Here is a 21549-nt window from a genome sequence, read left to right as displayed (position 1 = left end):
GAGTACAGTACACCTGGACTCGTCTCCCTTTCATTGACAGCCCGAGTATTTTCTCTCAGGCCTTGCATGACTGTTTACAATCCTTTCAACCTGAGAGTGGATCAGTGCTAATACAGTATGTCGATGACTTATTGTTGTGTTCTGACTCACTCGAATCGTCCTTGAAAGACACGAAACAGCTTCTGTTTCATCTTTCCCAAACGGGACACAAGGTTTCAAAGGATAAGTTGCAGTTGTGCCAGACCAGGGTAAAATATTTGGGACATTGCTTGACTCAAGGATTTAGACACCTCACCGCTGATAGAATACAGGTGATTCGCGACATGACTCTGCCACAAACGCAGCAACAGATCCGCACTTTCCTTGGAATGTGTGGGTACTGCCGAAACTGGATCCCAGGGTTTTCTATACTGGCTTTACCTTTGCAAGAAATGGTCTCTTCGAACAAACCAGAACGGATCTCGCACACAGATGAGTCCGAACTGGCATTTGAGAGACTCAAACAGTGCCTATCACAGGCACCTGCCTTAGGTATGCCAGATTATGGGAAGCCCTTTGAATTGTACGGTACAGAAAGTGCAGGGTGCGCGGCAGGAGTTTTAACCCAGAGACATGGAGATGCCAGCAGGCCGGTAGCTTACTACAGTGCACAGTTGGACACCGTAGCGCGGTCTCTCCCCACATGTTTGCGAAGTGTTACAGCGATAGCTTTGCTAGTAAGTAAAAGCGAGGACGTAGTGTTAGGACACAACCTGACCATTCATACACCTCATGCAGTATCAGCCTTACTGAACTCAGCCCAAACCAGACATGTCTCATCTACTCGGTTTACAAAGTGGGAATTATCACTGATGGCCCCCCAAACATCACCATTAAGAGATGCAGCTCACTAAATCCTGCAACTTACTTGCCAAGTGTGCCTGGACAGGCACAAAGGGTGGAGGATGAGAATGTTGGTGAAGGAGGATTCAGTGCAGACACTGATACGCATGATTGTATGGAATACCTGAATCAGACTTTCACTGCGAGACCTGACATCAGTGACAACCCACTGGAAGGAGTAGACTTTACCTTCTACACTGACAGTAGTTGCCACAAACAGACGGACTCGGGAGACCTGTGCACTGGATATGCAGTTGTAGACAACAGAGGTATCATAGAAGCTGAACCCCTGGGCCCACCACACTCAGCACAAGTTGCTGAGTTGGTCGCCCTAACCAGAGCGTGTGAATTGGCCAAGGGTAAGTCAGCTAATATATACACAGATTCTAGGTACGCCTTTGGAGTAGTGCATGATTTCGGGGCCCTATGGCACCTCAGAAATTTCATGACGACAGCTGGCACACCTGTAGCGCAGGCATCCTACATAAAAAGACTTTTAACAGCGATACAGGAACCAGACAGAGTGGCTGTTATCAAGTGCAAAGCACATACTTTCAACCAAGACCCAATTTCACTTGGTAACAGCCGGGCAGATGAAGCTGCTAAATCAGCAGCCAGCACCCCCATACAAACGAACATCACATCACTGATGACATTCAACACAATCAATACACAAAAATTAATTGAAATGAAAGATTTGTGTTCTTTACAGGAAAAGGCGGTCTGGAGGTCAAAGGGATATGGCCAGGAATCCTCAGGACTGTGGACAGGTGGACAAGGTAAGCCGGTGGCCCCCAGAGCATATCTTCCAAGTTTAGCTGAGGCGGCACACGGTCTGACTCATCTGGGCAAAGAGGGTATGTGTAAGCTGAGAGCCTACTGGTGTGCGCCAGGCTTCTCTTCTCATGCAGGTAAGAGAGCAATGACATGTTTTACTTGCTTGAGGAAGAATATATCCCCCCGACAGATGGACCTTTTCAGGTAATACAAATCGATTTCATGCGGTTACCGCCCTGTAGAAATTTAAAATATGTGTTAGTTTGTATTGATGTATTTTCAAATTGGGTAGAAGCGTTCCCTGCTGCCACAAATACTGCTACGTTCACTGCAAAGAAAATTGTGCAGGAATTTGTGTGTAGATATGGTATCCCTAGAATAATTGAAAGTGATAGGGGTACCCATTTTACATGTGAAGTCTTTCAGGTCATGTGCAAACTGATGGGAATTAATAGCAAGCTGCATACTCCGTACCGACCACAGGCGAGTGCGAAGGTGGAGAGAATGAACAGCACTATTAAGAATAAGGTGAGCAAGGTGATGGCTGAAACTGGATTGTTGTGGCCAGAAGCTTTGCCACTAGTATTGTACAGCATCAGAACCACTCCCAGGTCTCCCCTTTACCTATCACCCTTTGAAATTCTTTTTGGTCGACAACCTCATGTAATGATAGACCCCCAGGATGATTTGAAATGTAATAACGAAGTGACTGTGAAATATTTGGTTGGGATGAGCCAGCAGCTGAGAAATCAACAAAGAAATTTAAAGCTGGTGATTCCTGACCTACCGAACAGTAATTGTCATGACATTGAACCTGGGGATTATGTGATGATTCGAAATTTCTTACGCTCAGGTTGCCTCATAGACAGGTGGGAAGGACCGTACCAAGTCTTGTTAAACAGCACAACAGCATTGAAGGTCGCTGAAAGAGAGACTTGGATCCACTCGTCCCACTGCAAGAAGGCCGCTGACTCGGAGAGAACTCGTGAGAAAGAGCAGAGTGTAGAGAACCTCGTATCACTGGAGTGTCTGTTCCGGGAAAGTTGAGAGGCAGGACTGTTGAAGGGCATCTGAGCACAGAGAGTAACAAGATCTAGAACGTTTGTCGTACCATTTTCTTTTTTCACCTCCCCCTGCATTTTTCCTTTCTTTTCTCCTTATTATTTTCCTCCTTTCCCCTAACGAAATGGATCGATCACAAGAGACTGCGTTTCGGGTTCTGTTAATAATTCTGGTTTTGATAAGAACAGTTTGTTTTGGTGAGGGTCCCAGAGAGGTCGAGCAGGGATCTGAAATGGGTTCTGATGGCAAGTATGAATTTGTAGGATCTCAGGATCGTCACATCACTTTAGTAAAGACTGGCATCAGTAAGCGCTCTGGTAGTCAGGGAGCTCGGAGGCACTGTGAGGGGTTATTGTCTGATGAATATTTTATTTGTAGGAATTGTGAGAATACAGTTGAGGATGGGTGCATCCAGAGATGTCAGTCCAACCTTAATATCGACATGGACCGTCATCCGTTGAGTGATTACCATTCACTAGTGGGTAAGGTCTTAAACCAGACAGAATGCTGGGTGTGCTCACAAGTACCTCAAGGTCAGAGCAAGTCAGGATTAGTACCGTACCCTTTAGCAATAGATGAGGTACTCGAATTGCGGGGTGGGAGGGCGGTGGGCAAGAAATTCAATATTTCTAGGCCCCCTAGTTTGAAGCTCCACCAGTATCATGTAGACAGGTCCTTATTGTGTTTTAATATTTCCAATTACCGAAAACCGGGAGATTGGGAGGTGACGTGGAATAACCAGACAATGACCTTTTCACACAGAGCTGATAGGATACCCATAGACTCTGAACTTGTATGCCAAATAGCCAACAGTGGAAGGTATTTTCGGTATGGGTATACTCGTGGAAGCAAGACCATGTCGGTTGGAAAAGTATCGCCAGGGTATTGTGCCCATATCATCCAGCCCGATACTTGTACTGAGCAGATGGGAGAACTAGGGATTGGTTTCTTTACTTGGAAAGTTTGTAATATGGTGATGTTATATTTGGTCCCCTATGTTCTTCCACATGATGCCTATTTTATATGTGGGAGGAAGGCGTACAAGTGGCTTGCCACGAGCTCAGAGGGATTGTGTTATATTGGGAGAGTACTGCCAGAGATCATGACCATAACCCATGATAAGATGAAAGATGTTCACCGCAGTGCTCAGGCTCCTTATACTCATACTCACTATATGAACACATCATCAAGAGACACCTTTATAGATAGGACAGAGCACGCAGCCTCTGATTTGATCCACGAATCCACCGAGATTCAGTTCCTTCTCGCATTAGAGATCACCCGTACAGCCAGAGGAACTATAAATTATAGGTATATCCACGCGCTAGCGAACTTGATAGATAATATCACTGAGATGTATGACGACACCTTCAGGTATACGGGAAGGGAGTTACAAGCCTACAAGAAGGAACTGATCCAGCACAGGATGGTCCTTAATTATGTCACAGCCGTGACAGGTGGGTACTGTGTTACTCTGGCAACTCAATATGGTGTGAAGGGCTGTACATATATCACGAACAGCACTGACGACCCCACAGAGATCATTGATCAAAAGATGGACGATATCTTGTAGTTGAAGTGGGAGTTCAGGAGGAAGCACAACCTTATCTTAGCGACTGTGAGTAATGAACTGACCGGCTTGGTCTCATGGTTGAACCCACGCAATTGGTTCTCAGGTTTAGGAGAGTGGTCTCAAAATGTCATCATGAGTGTAGGGAAGTTTCTCCTTTGTATCCTGGGAGTCGTCATAATTATTGGTTCGATATTTAGGTGTGTTCGAATTCTGACGCGGCACAAGCACGGCACAAAGTTGATGAGTCTAAGGAGCGAGGGCGCTGTTATAGCAGCAGATTTGATTTATGACCCATCCATAGAGACAGTGTTATGATAAGGATTGCAAATGAATTTCATGGCCTGTTTCTTTGACCCGTTTTTCTTTTGTCTCCCCCTCTGCCCAGATACATCCATCCGGAAAAAGACATCAGCCTTACCCAAAATGTTTATGTAAATGTATTTTTATATATGTATCTTCATCTCTGCAACCTTCAGTTAATGGCACATATAGTCGACAGGTGATATCCACATATACTAGCACTCACATATGTATCCCCCTCCATGTATCATCAACTAAATGTGCACCCCATTTGTTGGAACCAGAAGCCGAAAAGAGCTCGGTAGTGTTTGTTGGCCCACTTACAGACCCTTAATACGGGATGAGAAGGATTTAATGTATACTTCGCAGTACCTCGAAGCTTATTTAGAACATATACGGCACGATGATACATGCCCCGCAGACATGGATTCATACATACATGCTTTTTACTATCCCACTAGGTCATACATTTCCCACCTACAACTCTCCCCGATCATCAAAGCTTCTGTAGATATTATTTAGATATTTTTCTGTTTAGTGATTAGATAGTGGCAGTTATTGGTGACTGCCAAAGGGTGGACTGTCAAAGTCGAAAAATATAGCAGTACATACATTACGTACAAACTGCACACAGATGGCCTCCGTGTGCGTACATGCTCTGCCGTGCGTGCACATATTCGCAATTTGCGTATGGATGCTCCCGCGGACCTGCGTATTAGCGCGCGGTATGAGTATTTATGGTAGAGTTTGTGAACGCATGTAAAAGCCATCAAAACACATTACATATTTAATCCAAATAGTGCACATTTTACACACAGCCTCCCTGCACTACAGCAGCAAGTTACAGCAGTTTAAATGGTTTCAGAACAAAGGGATTCACCTTTACAGAATAGGAGGGGACAGAACAAGGTTATAAGGTGGTGTTTGGTATCCAGCTGTAGGGTATTTTAAGGGTAATATTCTGGTGTTGGTTTGAGGAAGATCGCATGTTCCTGCGGATAGTTATGTGCAGGAGCAGAATATAGATATAAACTGTATTTACTGTACATTATGTATGCGGCGGGAATCCAGAGGAGACCACCCACAAGAGCAGTTGGAACAGACATCGCCCACCTATTCAAACCGACCTATGACCTCTCCTGTACTGTAAATGACCATCCCTGTGTCCAATGGACAAAGAGATTACAGTATCCATTGTGTTAAGTTTTGGAAGAATTGTATAAAGAGAGCCTGCTGCAGGCCTGGTCTGACACAAGACTCACAAAGTTATCTATCAGATGACCGAGGACCAAATCTGGGTAGCGCGGCGAATCCAATCACGTATGTACCATTGACTGTAGCCATTATTCTGTTGTATTGTATTGTTTGTATTGTAACCCCCATTCAGTAATAATACGCTGTGGTGTCGGAACCCAGCAGTTTAATTACAATCTGGTGTCGTGTCTTCTTTTTCCTGCTAAGGTTTAAAGTGTATTACTATCGCATGTATAGCTGTTAAGGGTTTGCGGTGTATCTCTGGGTGTGTACGCGCTGTGTGTACTTTGTACCGTCAGTGCAGCGTTTGTACGCAAAGTCCGTACACGGTACGGGACTCTGTACGCTAATAGCGTAAAAGGTACGTAGAGTGTGTATTAAGTACAGCGGCCGCAGCGGCTCCATGGTAAAGTGTATTTAAAGTGTGTTTAAGGTATAGCTTTTTATTCCTGCATATAAATCAGCATTATCAGGGGTTATTCAGAGTTGTTAGCAAACCAAAAAAGTTAGCAAATGGGCAAAACCATGTTGAACTGCAGGTGGGGCAGATGTAACATGTGCAGAGAGAGTTAGATTTGGGTGGGGTGTGTTCAAACTGAAATCCCCTGCACAGAAACAATATAACCCACCCAAATCTAACTCTCTCTGCACATGTTACATCTGCCCCACCTGCATGCAACATGGTCTTGCCCATTTGCTAACTTTTTTGGTTTACTAACAAACCTGAATAACCCCCCTAGGTCTTTAGTGTCCTACGTATTTAGGATTAGTATCTTTGCATCAAAGACTTGGTATAAAGCTTCATTCAGGGCATGACACGGCTTACTGTTATCGGACCACCGTCTTTTGACTCAGTCACCCATAGAAGAGACATGAAATGCCAGCGTCAGTAGTCAGGGCACTTGTACATTGTACGTTTGATGCATTAATGTTGCCAATAATACTGTACATATATTTTATTAATAAGTCTCTGGTGAGGCGCTGTTTGGTGCAGTTTGAGGATAGGTGTGCAGACCTCTGTAAAGATAAAGGGCTAGATGCATCATCGCTTGGAAAGTGATAAAATGGAGAGTGAAAAAGTACCAGCCAATCAGCTCCTAACTGACATTTTTCAAACACAGCCTGTGACATGGCAGTTAAGAGCTGATTGGCTGGTGCTTTTTCACTCTCCATTTTATCACTTTCCAAGCGATGATGCATCTGGCCCAAAATCATAAAAACCATATTGTTTAGTAGCCTTTTACATATTCAGGTAGATTTCTCTTTTTTGTGTTGTAGTTTGGCCAAGGCTGTCGCAGAGCAGAATGGAAACATTGGACTGGTCATCCGGAAAGCTGTCAATGCATACCTGGATGGGTCCATGTAAGTGTTGTGTTAGACATGTGTAAATGACAGGTGTAAATAATAGCACCAAGTCAAACAGACATGACACGGAGAGCCAGATTAGGTAGGTAACTGTAAGAACTACGAGGGCAAACGTACGCACACACTCAGGTACTCGTTATGTAAGGAAATTAATGATCTTTTAATCTTTTTTTAGTTTTGTTGAAGATTATAAAGTTTCTATTTTAACGATTGCAGTTGTACTTTAGAGCAATAACAATTGTTGAATTGTGTCCTCACTAATAAATCATTTCACCATAAAACAGATTAAAAGTGATAACACAGTAACTAAAAAATACAAAGGGGTCTATTCATGAAGCAGTGAAAGTGTGGAGAAGTGAGCCAGTGGAGAAGTTGCCGATGCCAACCAATTAGCATTGAAGTAACATTTATAATTTGCATACGATAAAATTATACAGAGCAGCTGATTGGTTGCCATGGGCAACTTCTCCACAGTTTCACTTTACTGTTTTCACTGTTTCATGAATAGACCGCATGTTTAGGACATATTAAAAGATCTGGGCCACATGTAACCGAGTACCACAGACAGCCACAAGATGCACCACTTGTCATGTTACCCCTGCCTCATCCTTCTCAGGAGAAATCTTTTGGTGAGGAAGTGTACACAGGTCCCAAAATTTGGATCCATTTAAATACCAGTTCCAAATAAATTGTTTAATATCATTGGTCATATACAGTTATACGTAATAAGAAACTGAGAAAACCTTGGCATAGGAGCATTCCTAAAGTGGGATCCCTGGACGAGTGCCATAAATTAGATCCAGATTGGAGTGATTGACTTCTTCTGTCTCACATTGCTCCTACTAGTGGTTACTGTATGTCATGATTTTTGCTGGCACTGAGTTACCGAATGTTATGTGGTAAGTACACATATTCCCATGAAATACAAAACATATATATTTCCATTACCAAGAATGACATACAGTACTCAACAATAACAGGTGTCCTAGTTGCATGTACGGAGTTTATTCAAGTATTTACGCCAGCCCGTACAAAAAAGCATTATACATGACACATCTGTCTGGAAGGGATGTGGTCATGGGACCTGCGGTCAGGAGACCGCCGGTCACAATACCGATGCCGGGATCCCGACCTTTGAATATCCCGCTGGTCGGCATGCCGACCAACAGGGACTATTCCCACTCGTGGGAATAGAACCTGTGGTGAGCGCAGCGAGCCCACAAGGGGCTTTGTTGCGCTCGCCCTCCGTCACCGGCAATCTAACTGCCGGAATCCCGGCATCGGTAATGTGATAGGCAGTCTCCTGACCGCCGGTCACACATTCCCAACCCGTCTGGAAGAGCATAGAAAAATAGGGCTTCTTATAGACAGATGACTTGAAACACTACTGTAGTATACAGAGGCGGAACTACCGCCAGTGCAACTAGTGCATTGCACTGGGGCCCGCCACTGTCCAGGGGCCCAAAGCATGTAATGAGTCAAACTGACTCATTACATGCCGCTGTGTGCTGCGGGCAACCGCTGCCTGCAGCACACAGCCGCCGGAGAGAGATGAAGGAGCGCAGCGCTACGGGGGAAGGAGGAGGAGGGAGGTGGAGGAGGGAGCCGCAGCAGTGCTTTGTTACTGGTTGAGGCGCTGCTGCTGCTGTCCCTCTGCTTCACTATAGGCTGTCTTCCGCCGCTGTGAAGCGCATCCCAGCATTCACATCGGTGGAGAACAGCCTATAGTGAAGTAGAGGGACAGCAGCAGCAGCACCTCCACCAATAACACAGAACTGCTGCGGCTCCCTCCTCCACCTCCCTCCTCCTCCTTCTCTCCTGCCCGGGATCTCTGCCAGAAGCTGCACTGAGGAGCCTGAGCCAGCGGAGAGGGTAAGTATAATTCTTTCTTTCTTTCTTTCTTTCTTTCTTTCTTTCTTTCTTTCTTTCTGTGCAAAAAGGGGGACTGTCTGCCGTAATGTGTAAAAAAGGGGGGGATCTGCCTGCCGTGATGTGTAAAAAGGGGACGCTGTCTGCCGCAATGTGTAAAAAGGGGGAATCTGCCTGCCGTAATGTGTAAAAAGGGTAACGCTGTCTGCCGTAATGTGTAACAAGGGCACGCTGTCTGCCGTAATGTGTAAAAAGGGGACGCTGTCTGCCGTTATGTGTAAAAAGGGCACGCTGTCTGCCGCTATGTGTAACAAGCAATACACAAGAAAATGGAAAGTGATAGGCGCAAACACCACAAGAAAGTCCTTACATCTAATATAGATGAATGTACAATGGAGTTCCCTTGAAATCCTTAGGTGGAGTGTTTGTTTCTTAGTTTTCCTCTCTGACGCCCTACAAGGTATAGTCTCTTATCTCGATAAAGAGAAAGAAGATAATCGGGCAGACCAATTTAAGAAGGACAAACAATTTATTGTACAGAACACTCACAATATATAAATGAATAAAAGACATATAACCACAAAGCAAGGTGGGTATAAAGGGGTGCTGGCAGCTGGCATCGAATTACCCTCCCAAAAGACACTGGAGATTCCGGACTCTGCAGCATATAGGAAGGAAAATGATCATCTAGATAAGACAGCTCCTCCGCTCCACACCGGGCACCACTAGCTTGACGCGTTTCGGACACTATGCACTCAATAAACTACAGCTCTCAGCAGCCCTAGGGGCCGGAATGCTTTGGCGCTAAGGGCTGCTGGGAGCTGTAGTTTATTTAGTTTGTCTACTTCTCTGTAATGCGGAGCGTTGGGACACACCAGCGCTAACAATAATGACTGGATGGCAGAACTGACTGACTCGCTGAATCAATGTAAAAGGTGAGAGTGCTGTGCAGTGTCAGTGACACTGCACACCCACTGCACTGCACAGCACTGTCACCTTTTACATTGATTCAGCGTCCAGACATTACACTCTATCCGTTACATTAGCCATCTCGGGGCTTCCAGGCCGGCAGCCCAGGTGCTGTGTTGCGGAGTCAGGGCCTCTGGGGATCTGGGCATGGCTGTGATGGGGAGGCACTTCTGTGACATCATGCGCAGAGGAGGCTCCGGGGCTCCGAGAGTATGCGGCGCAGGGAGGGCTATGAAAGGCTTCCGCTGTGCCTCTTTCATACACATCTATGCCGGTGGCCGCAGCAGCTTTTGTTCCACCTGCGCCGCGGCTAGGAAGTGGGGATTGTTGATGCCGGAGGGGGCAGGCGGACTGGCAGTAGGACATAGATTGCTGCAGTAAAAGGATTTTTTGTTTTCCCTATCTACAGCGCAGAGACTTGCTGCAGATGCAGTGGCATACCCTCCAACTGTACCTTTTTGGCAGGTACAGAACCTTTTTTTATGGTCTGTACCGATTTTTGGCTCTCCAAGCTTCCATTGAAAGTATAGGAATTGGGGCGTGGCCACGCCACTTTACCCGTGGCCACCCCCCTTTTCGAATTTGAAGCAATTTTTATGTGTAAATTGTTGGAGGGTATGTTACTGCAGATGCAGTGGGCCTATTTTGGGGTGTGGACCTGGAGCTGCAGCTCCATCAGCCCCATTGTTAATCCTGCTCTGGGAACACACAGCAGCCAAAGGGCAGAGCCTCCCATTGGATGTAACCTGTGTGGGAGGGCGTTTCTCACCCAATCAGCTGTTGACTGGGTGTGATAGACCTGCTGCTAACCCAATGAGAGCTCCTAGCCACGCCCAGCGTTATACACACAGGCACAGAGTCACAGATCTTGGCTATTATATAGGATAGATATATATATATATATATATATATATGTATATTGTAACAGGAGTCTTGCTAGAATGTGCTCTGTTACAAAATTCCACCAGCGACCGACTCCAGGCTTGTGCAAAAACAACAAATACCTTTTATTTAGGTTGCTCAAAAACAAAGATACACATAAAACAAAGATGACTGTCTTTAGTATAAACAACCAGGGAGGTTAGGCCCTGCCTCACTCCCTCTTACTTAATAAGGAACCCTTCAGGTCCCGGCATCCTGACACTAGTGCCCCAGTCTTCTGGATCCCACTGTCCCTAGCAGGCCTATCACCTGGACACTAACTGCCTTCAGGAGCCCGGACTCATGGGAGAGACTCTGCTTTAAACCCAGCACCCAGGTGCTGACTGATGAAGCAGCTTATTGGGCTAAGAAGCCTATAAGACCTGGTCTGGGCCAAATGGATGGGAACCTGGTCCATCCACACTTCCCACCTACCCCCAGGACCCTGTGTGTAGCTTACAGGTTCCTCTCCTGCCACTATATATATATATATTGGATTGTGGGAAGAAACCGGAGCACCCAGAGGAAACCCACGCAAGCACGGGGACAATATACAAACTTTACACAGTTAGGGCCATGTTGGAATCGAACCCTTGACCTCGGTGCTGTGAGGCCGTAATGCTAACCATTATACCATCTGTACTGCCAGATATGAACAGAAGTTAGTACCTTCAAGGCACAAAGCACAGATATGAAACTTCAATTAATTAAAAACAGATATAAGGAAACCCAGCTCAGCAAACAAATAGTGCAGGTAGAACAAATGAGCAGACAACAGCTGATCCAGTATAGGAAGCAAGATAATGGGAAAGACAAAGAAAATAAGAAAGACATTGTCTTTATCACACAATTTAATAGTAACTTCTCCCCTCATGTGTCCCTCCATCTGTCACACTATCTTACACTCAATACTCCCACATCGTTTTGTGAATAAGATGCATTTCAATGGAAAAAGCCGCACGAAAGATGCTCTGAACTACCTAATCATGCCACGGTTCTTGGGCTTCTAGCGCCCCGGGCGGCCAATAGGGGCGTGGCTTCATACAGGGGGCGTGGTCAGTTACGCCCCCTGTACAGTAGTAGCGCCGCTGAAATGATGTGCGGTGCGCGATGACGTCATCGCGCACAGCAAAGGTCCTCTCCACAAAGGGAAACTAGACGCTATGCGTCTAGTTCCCTTCGTGGAGAGGACCTTTGCTGTGCGGTGCGCGATGACGTCATCACGCATCGCACAGTAAAGAGTCCTCTCCACGAAGGGAAACTAGACGCTACTCGTCTAGTTCCCTTCACAGCGGGGGGCAGCGGGACAGAACGGGCAGCGGGGGGCACAGCAGTAGCGGATCTTGCATTGGTGCGGCGCCCTCCGGAAGGCGGCGCCCCGGGCAAAAGTCCTGCTTGCCCGTGGCAAGATCCGCTACTGACTAGAAGGATTGTTTAACATGCAGGTAGACTAGATGTGCATGGACACATCTGTACCTGTAATAAGTCTTGTAATAAGTCTTGGACAATGATATATATCTCTGTTAGCCCCATCACGTCTCCCGTATACCCTCTCTCATATACTGTATGTACCCTTCCTCACCCGCATACAGTATCATTAGTTCTTCACTTTATACTCCACCACCCTCAATACACCACATAGCAACCTGACGTGAGTGAGCTGGCAGGCCTGTGGAATTCCGCTAGCGTTGGGCATCTTTTTTACCGTAAATGTGTCTTATTCGCATCACTATGCGAATAGCATGCACAAGCAGACTCTGCTGATTAACCTGCACTCAACCCACTGTGAGCCTTCGCCTCCACCTGCTACTGGGGTTCCAGTCATCAGTTGTCCCTGAAGTCGCTAGCCATCCCTGGAACTGCTGACACGTCCCTGTTGATCTCCTTAGGGGCCTACTTCTGCAGATGAAGCCACAGGCTACATTTCCAGGCCATCTGCCCCAAATTTGGAGGTTCCGGCGGGCGTTTGGTAGGAGACCAGCTGATGCAGTAACCAGTGGCCATTCCGGACTTGCCTCCCGCTGCCTGCCTTTTGCTTGACTAGTCCCCTGCGCCTACAGGCCTTCCCATGGCTGCTCCAGAGGAAGGATCCAGCTGCTGGCTGCCTGCGGCACTGCCGGAGCTGCTTCTCATTAGCTCCCGGCCTGCCATAGCCTGCTTGCTTTCCAGTGCGGTTCCGGCACCAGGATCTGACCTGCTCCACAACCAACTGTGAACCCACCATGACCCTTTAGCTCTACACACCCCTCCTGATCCAACCAAGCTCCGGGCCTCCCTCCCCAAGGAGAACACAGAGGCTGCAAGTGAGCGAGGAGCTGAGTGGTAAGAACTCCAGGTCTGCCCTGTGAACAAGAAGGGGGGCAGGGATGGAATGCCAGGTGCTTTCCTCCTCACACCACCTAAAGCAGGACAGTTCTATATCTGGACACATTTATATTAATTGTATTGTTCACATGATTCATACTATCCCCGCTCTCATTATATATGAGACTTTACTTCTAAGATCCGCTGCTTTGCTTCGTCTCCTGCGTGCAAAACGGCTCTTTCTCATACGTCCTAGAGGATGCTGGGGTCCACTTCAGTACCATGGGGTATAGACGGTTCCGCAGGAGCCATGGGCACTTTAAGACTTTTCGAGGGTGTGAACTGGCTCCTCCCTCTATGCCATTCCTCCAGACCTCAGTTTTAGAATTGTGCCCAGGCAGACTGGATGCACTCCAGGGGAGCTCTACTGAGTTTCTCTGAAAAGACTTATGTTAGGTTTTTTATTTTCAGGGAGAACTGCTGGCAACAGTCTCCCTGCTTCGTGGGACTGAGGGGGCAGAAGTAGGAACCAACTTCCTAAAGAGTTTCATGGCTCTGCTTCTGGCTGACAGGACACCATTAGCTCCTGAAGGGTACTGAACGCTAGCTGTGCCTAGATGCTCACTCCCACAGCACGCCGTCACCCCCCTTGCAGAGTCAGAAGATAGGTGAGTGTTAGAAGAGAGATCTTCAATCAAGGTGACGGCTAAAGGTACCGCGCGGCTGGCGGGAGCGCAGCGCGCCATACTGCCCACATAACACAGGCACTGCAGGGTGCAGGGCACGGGGGGGGGGCACCCTGGGCAGCATAATACCTTATCAAACTGGTAGAAAAGGGGCATAAGATGCCTAGGCACAGCCCTACCCCTGCCAGTATAAATAATATTGTCAGAATCTCTGAGGAGAAATGCGCCATTGCTGGGGCGGGGCTTCCTCCTCAATTAGCCAGCACACTGCTCAGCGCCATTTTCTCTCCTCAGGCTGCAGAGACAACGCTGGTCCCCCTCCACTACTGAATACAAGTATCAGGGTGCAAAAAAAGGGGGGGGGCACAGTGAAATTGGTGCTTTACATTGTGTATTTACATGATAAAAAGCGCTGTATGTCAGTGGACATTTTATGTTTCACAGGCATTGTGTTACTGGCGCTGGGTTTGTGAACTGGCTGCTCTTATCTGTGTCCTTCTGACAGATTTTACTGTGGGTCTGTCCCCTATAAGTCCCGGAATGTCTGTGGTGTGTTTGTGCACGTGTGTGACATGTCTGAGGCAGGGAGTTCTTCACCTGAGGGAGCCATTTTAGGGACACAGAGTTGTAATGTGGTGGCGCTGCCGACACACCACGAGCCTGAATGGGTGAAAGAAATACGTGATAGTGTGAATCATATCAGTAGTAGATAAGATAAGTCTGAGTCTCATGCAGAAAGATGGAGAAAATCAGTTGAAGATGTGATTTTTCAGGTTTCTGCTGTCTCATCCGCAGGCGATCCCTCTGGGTCACATAAGAGACCGTTTGCAAACATTGTACATACTGATACCGACACGGACTCTGATTCTTGTGTCGACGATAGTGACTCCAGGGAGATAGATCATAAATTGGCAAAAAACATACAATATATGATTGTTGCTATAAAGGAGGTCTTAGAAGTTACGGAAGCCCCTACTGTACCTCAGGAGAAGGTTTATTTCTATTAGGAAAAGAAATGTAAGGTAACTTTCCCTCCTTCCCACGAGCTAAATACTCTTTTTGAGGGAGTGTGGGTGAATCCTGAAAAGAATTTCATATTCCCAAAAGGATTCAGATTGCTTATCCTTTTCCTTTAGAGGACAGGAAAAGGTGGGAGTCACCCCCGGTATTAGACAGTGCAGTGTCAAGGTTGACAAAAAAGGTGATTCTCCCTGCACCTGGGATGACTTCACTAAAGGAGCCGGCAGACCGCAAAATGGAGACTACGTTAAAATCTATTTATGTGGCCAATGGTACGCTGCTCAGGCCCACCATTGCTTGCGCGTGGGTGAGTCGTGCTACTGAAAAATGGTCAGATAACTTGTCATTGGAAATTGACACGATTGATAGAGACGAGATACTCCTAACGTTAGGTAATATCAAAGACGCTGCCGCATACATGCTGGAAGCTATGAAGGATATTGGACTCTTGGGTTCAACAGCCGCTACCATGGTAGTATCGGCTCGGAGGGCGTTGTGGATTCGCCAGTGGAATGCTGATGCAGATTCCAAAAGAAATATGGAGGCTCTCCCGTATAAAGGTGAGGCCTTATTTGGTGATGGGCTGGATCCGTTAGTCTCAGCGGCTACCGCAGGTAAGTCGACATTCTTGCCTTATGCTCCTGCACCGGCGAAAAAGACACATCACTCTCACATGCAGTCCTTTCGGCCCAACAAATACAAAAAGGCCAAAGGTTCCCCCTTCTTTGCAGGTAGAGGGAGGGGAAGAGGAAAGAAATCCGCAGAGTCTCCAGGATCCCAGGAGCAGAAGTCAACCCCTGCTCCTGCCAAATCTGCAGCATGACGCTGGGGCTCCCTTGCGGGTGTCCACTCGGGTGGGAGCACGTCTGAAGCTTTTCAGTCAGATCTGGATTCAATCTGGCCTGGACCCATGGGTCTTACAAATAGTGTCCCATGGGTACAAACTGGAGTTTCAAGACGTCCCCCCATGCCGATTTTTCAAATCGACCTTGCCAGCTTCTCTTCCAGAAAGAGAGGCAGTAACAACGGCAATTCAAAAATTACGTCAGGATCAGGTCATTGTCCTGGTACCCTTGTCACAGCAAGGAGAAGGTTTTTATTCAAGCCTCTTCGTAGTTCCGAAGCCGGACGGCTCGGTCAGACCGATTTTAAACCTGAAAAATCTGAATCTCTACCTGAGAAGGTTCAAGTTCAAGATGGAATCCCTGAGGGCAGTGATTTCCAGTCTGGAGGAGGGGGACTTCATGGTGTCAGTAGACATAAAGGATGCTTACTTACATGTTCCCATTTATCCTCCTCACCAAGCTTATATGAGATTCACAGTACAGGATTGCCATTACCAGTTCCAGACGTTGCCATTCGGTCTCTCCACGGCACCGAGGGTATTCACCAAGGTGATGGCGGAGATGATGGTCCTCCTTCGTCAAAAAGGAGTCAATATAATTCCTTATCTGGACGATCTCCTGATAAAAGCGAGATCCAGGGAACAGTTGGTGCAGACATCCCACTCTCCCTGTTAATGCTCCAACAACACGGTTGGATCATGAATTTTCCAAAGTCGCAGTTGGAACCAACGACAAGATTGTCCTTTTTAGGGATGATTCTGGACACAGAAGTACAGAGAGTATTTCTTCCAGTGGAAAAGGCTCTGGAAATCCAGAAAATGGTCAAACAAATATTGAAACCAACAAGCGTGTCGATCCATCAATGCATCCGGTTGTTGGGGAAAATGGTAGTGGCCTACGAGGCCATACAGTTTGGCCGATTTCATGCCAGAGTATTCAAGTGGGACCTGTTGGACAAGTGGTCCGGATCCCACCTACACATGTACCGGAAGATAATCCTGTCATCCAAAGCCAGGATATCGCTCCTGTGGTGGCTACACAGTTCTCACCTACTAGAGGGACGCGGGTTCGGGATTCAGGACTGGGTCCTGGTAACCACGGATGCAAGTCTCCGAGGCTGGGGAGCTGTCACACAGGGGGAAAGCTTCCAAGGAAAATGGTCAAGTCAGGAAGCCTGCCTTCACATAAACGTTCTGGAATTGAGAGCCATTTATAACGGCCTTCTACAAGTGGTACATCTTCTTCAAGATCAACCCGTGCAGATCCTGTCGGACAATGTAACAGCAGTTGCGTACATAAACAGGCAAGGCGGAACGAAAAGCAGAGCGGCAATGGCAGAGGTGACAAAGATTCTCCTCTGGGCAGAAAGACATGTAAGAGCTCTGTCAGCAATTTTCATTCCGGGAGTGGACAACTGGGAAGCAGACTTCCTCAGCAGACACGATCTCCATCCAGGAGAGTGGGGCCTCCACCAAGAAGTCTTCGCAGAGGTGACAAATCTTTCGGGAGTTCCTCAAGTAGACATGATGGCATCTCGTCTAAACAAGAAGCTTCAGAGATATTGTTCCAGGTCGAGAGACCCTCAAGCAATAGCAGTGGATGCACTGGTGACCCAGTGGGTGTTTCAGTCGGTATATGTTTTCCCTCCACTTCCACTGATTCCAAAAGTTCTCAAGATAATAAGAAGAACAAGAGTTCAAGCAATCTTCATTGCCCCAGACTGGCCAAGGAGGGCTTGGTATCCAGATCTTCAGGAGTTGCTCATAGAAGATCCTCGGGCTCATCCTCCTCACGAGGACCTGCTGCAGCAGGGGCCGTGCGTGTATCAAGACTTACTGCGGCTATGTTTGACGGCATGGCTGTTGAGCGCCGGATCCTAGCCTGAAAGGGTATTCCCAAGGAAGTCATCCCCACTCTTATTCAGACCAGGAAAGGAGTAACGTCTAAACATTACCACTGTATTTGGAGAAAATATGTGTCTTGGTGTGAATCCAAGAAGGCTCCTACGGAAGAGTTTGAGTTGGGACGTTTTCTCCATTTTCTGCAGGCTGGTGTGGATGCGGGCCTTAGATTAGGGTCAATCAAGGTTCAGATTTCGGCCTTATCAGTTTTCTTTCAAAAACAATTGGCCTCATTTCCAGAAGTTCAGACCTTCGTGAAAGGGGTTCTGCACATCCAGCCTCCATTTGTACCTCCAGTGGCACCATGGGACCTTAATGTGGTGTTGCAGTTCCTTCAATCGGATTGGTTTGAACCTCTGCAGGAGATAGAATTGAAGTTTCTCACTTGGAAAGTGGTGATGCTTTTTGCCTTGGCATCTGCAAGGCGGGTGTCTGAGTTGGGGGCTTTGTCTCACAAGAGCCCTTACCTGATCTTCCATGAAGATAGGGCAGAGTTGAGAACTCGCCAACAATTTCTTCCAAAGGTGGTTTCATCTTTCCACATAAACTAACCTATTGTGGTGCCAGTGGCTACTGACACTTTCACTGAGTCAAAGTCTCTAGATGTGGTTAGAGCTTTGAAGATTTATGTCGCAAGAACAGCTCGGATACGGAAAACAGAGGCTCTGTTTGTCCTATATGCTCCCAACAAGATTGGGTGTCCTGCTTCTAAGCAGACCATTGCGCGCTGGATCAGAGGTACGATTCAGCACGCTCATTACACGGCAGGATTGCCGATACCGAAGTCGGTGAAGGCCCATTCTACTAGGAAAGTGGGCTCATCCTGGGCTGCTGCCCGGGGCGTCTCGGCTTTACAACTTTGCCGAGCAACTACTTGGTCAGGGTCCAACACATTTGCAAAATTTTATAAGTTTGACACTTTGGCCGATGAGGACCTCAAGTTTGGACAATCGGTGCTGCAGAGTCATCCGCACTCTCTCGCCCGTACTGGAGCTTTGGTATAACCCCATAGTACTGAAGTGGACCCCAGCATCCTCTAGGACGTATGAGAAAATAGGATTTTAATACCTACCGGTAAATCCTTTTCTCCTAGTCCGTAGAAGATGCTAGGCGCCCGTCCCAGTGCGTACTTTACCTGCAGTTTGTTCTTTATAGTTACACAAGTTGTGTTTCATTTGTTTTCAGCATGTTGCTGTAAATGGTTCATGCCTGTTGGCGTGTGTCATGTTGAATGCCATGTTGTGTGGCATGATTGAGGTGTGAGCTGGTATGAATCTCACCATTAGTATAAAAGTAAATCCTTTCCTCAAAATGTCCGTCTCCCTGGGCACAGTTCCTATAACTGAGGTCTGGAGGAGGGGCATAGAGGGAGGAGCCAGTTCACACCCTTGAAAAGTCTTAAAGTGCCCATGGCTCCTGCGGAACCGTCTATACCCCATGGTACTGAAGTGGACCCCAGCATCCTCTACGGACTAGGAGAAAAGGATTTACCGGTAGGTATTAAAATCCTGTTTTTTCCCCCTATTCTGATACTGCCACCTATGGGCTCTCTAATCTGCTGCCTCATGGACCCCGTCATGTGCCATGTACTTCCACCCCATCCCGTTTTTCCCACATATGCATCGACTCCTTGTATGGCTAATCTCATACAGTGTAACCTTCATAGTGCGCCTAACTTGGCTGCTTTGCCTGGTGGGATGTAAAATACATGGATCTGATGGTTATGCTGGGACATTACTCCGAGCGTTCAGTCACTGAAACCACCCATTCCTCCCTTCTGAGAAGAACCTGTTCCATCCAGGGTAATCCTACCTAGTTCACCCAACACAGCTGCCTCAACTGGTACCTTTGGTGGGTGGAATATTCGACCCATGAAAGTTATTACCCAAAATGTCTGCACCATCCGTACAATATGCTTATTGTGCGCTCTGTGTTTTATTTTTTTTTATGTATTACTGTATTACAGGTTGAGTATCCCTTATCCAAAATTCAAAATCCCACATTTTTGGGTCCCCTACTGAGATAATATATATATATATATATATTATATATTATGTGTATATATAGATATATAGATATATAAAATAATATCTATATATATATATATATATATATATATATATATATATATATGTGTGTGTCATTATCTCAGTAGGGAACCCAAAAATGTGTGATTTTACATTTTGGATAAGATATACTCAACCTGTACTTAGTCCCTCATTCCGAGTTGTTCGCTCGCTAGCTGCTTTTAGCAGCCGTGCAAACGCTAAGCCGCCGCCCTCTGGGAGTGTATCTTAGCTTAGCAGAAGTGCGACCGAAAGGATCGCAGCGCTGCTACAAAAAAAAAGATTGTGCAGTTTCTGAGCAGCTCGAGACCTACTCCTAGCTTGCGATCACTTCAGACTGTTCAGTTCCTGTTTTGACGTCACGAACACGCCCTGCGTTCGGTCAGCCACGCTTGCGTTTACACCGGCACGCCCGCGTTTGTATCTGACACGCCTGCGTTTTTACACACTCCCCGAAAACGGTCAGTTACCACCCAGAAACACCCACTTTCTGTCAATCACTCTGCGGCCAGCAGTGCGATTGAAAGTACGTCGCGCGTGCGCACTGCGCCGCATGCGCAGAAGTGCCGCTTTTTTACCTAGTTGCTGCGCTGCGAACGAAAACAGCTAGCGAACATCTCGGAATGACCCCCTTAATGTTTTGTACTATTTTCTTTGTTTTTGTTTTTTTATGCCTATAAAGCGAATTGAGTCATGAAGTTTTGAACTTTTAATTGTTTTTATGTACAGTGACTTGTAATTCTTGTTTTAACCAGCTGAGGGAACCTTTGAACTAGTGCCCAGTATTAATAATGTGTTTTATAGCTGTAAAATGATTGCACAATGTAATGGTGGCTTATCATTAATCCTTTAGATTGTTATCTGCCGTCAGTTAATTTAATACCCATAGAAACTGAAAAGCCTACATTCATTTTTTTATTTAAATTTTTTATTCTATTTGAGAGACAGGTTTGTTGTAACTCAGGTCTAACACGGTTTTGGAGCAGCGCCTCTCCCTGAACACGCTGCTTAGAGTCACACCTTATAATTAAATCTAACTATCCCTTATTTACAGACTGTTTAATTGAGTTTTAAATTGTTATTTAATTACATGACTTACCTATATTGTGCAAATAAGTCCTTCCTTCCCTTTTAGTTACTACAGTTAAAGGTTTAATACAGAAAGATTACAGTGTGTACAGTATAATAAGGATGGTTATACAGGTAATAAACTAATGCCAGTATTTTTTGTTTTCTGGACAAATACATTTTGTGTGATCTCCCACAGAAATGAGGCGTATCTGAATTTCATTTTGACAGCAGAAGCCGGTGTTGAAATGTCACAGACAAATGCAGCATATCTATGTGAGGAATATTCAGTAAGTGTCTGAGCTGTCGTCTGTCCTCAGGTTCCTGATTTACCTATTATCATTTATTTATACGGGTTGGGGCTGAAACGCCAGCAGGTGTGATGCCGGCGGTCAGAGCATCCCGCTGTTTAGAATCCCTCATCCCTTTATCTCCTAACCCTCCCTTACTGTAGCTTAACCCCAACCCCCACCTTTACCCCCCGAGCCTAACCTCCCCAGGGGTCCCTAACCTCCCCCCCCCCCCCCGCAGCCTAAACCTAACCCTCCTCCCTGCAGGCACACCCTAACACCCCCCCCCCCCCTCCCCCGGCTTACCTCCCGACAGTCCAGTCAATCGTGATCCGGGATGTCGGCACCAGCGTTGTGATCCTATTTGGGATACCAGTGCTGGCATTCTGATCAGTGT

At 46.6% G+C, this 21549-nt stretch overlaps 1 protein-coding gene across 2 annotated transcripts in view; it reads left to right on the top strand.

The window, feature by feature from the left end:
* SEL1L3 (SEL1L family member 3) overlaps nt 1-21549 on the top strand; it is a 169572-nt gene that overhangs the window by 109700 nt on the left and 38323 nt on the right. For both annotated transcript variants that reach the window (XM_063922085.1, XM_063922077.1), the window contains 2 exons: nt 7127-7210; nt 21062-21152. In XM_063922085.1, coding sequence (XP_063778155.1) covers nt 7127-7210; nt 21062-21152 — 175 coding nt within the window. The remainder of the gene's footprint in view (nt 1-7126; nt 7211-21061; nt 21153-21549) is intronic.

The sequence above is a fragment of the Pseudophryne corroboree genome, chromosome 1, assembly GCF_028390025.1.
Source record: "Pseudophryne corroboree isolate aPseCor3 chromosome 1, aPseCor3.hap2, whole genome shotgun sequence".
Lineage (NCBI taxonomy): Eukaryota > Metazoa > Chordata > Amphibia > Anura > Myobatrachidae > Pseudophryne > Pseudophryne corroboree.
This window is presented reverse-complemented; position numbering and strand designations above follow the sequence as displayed.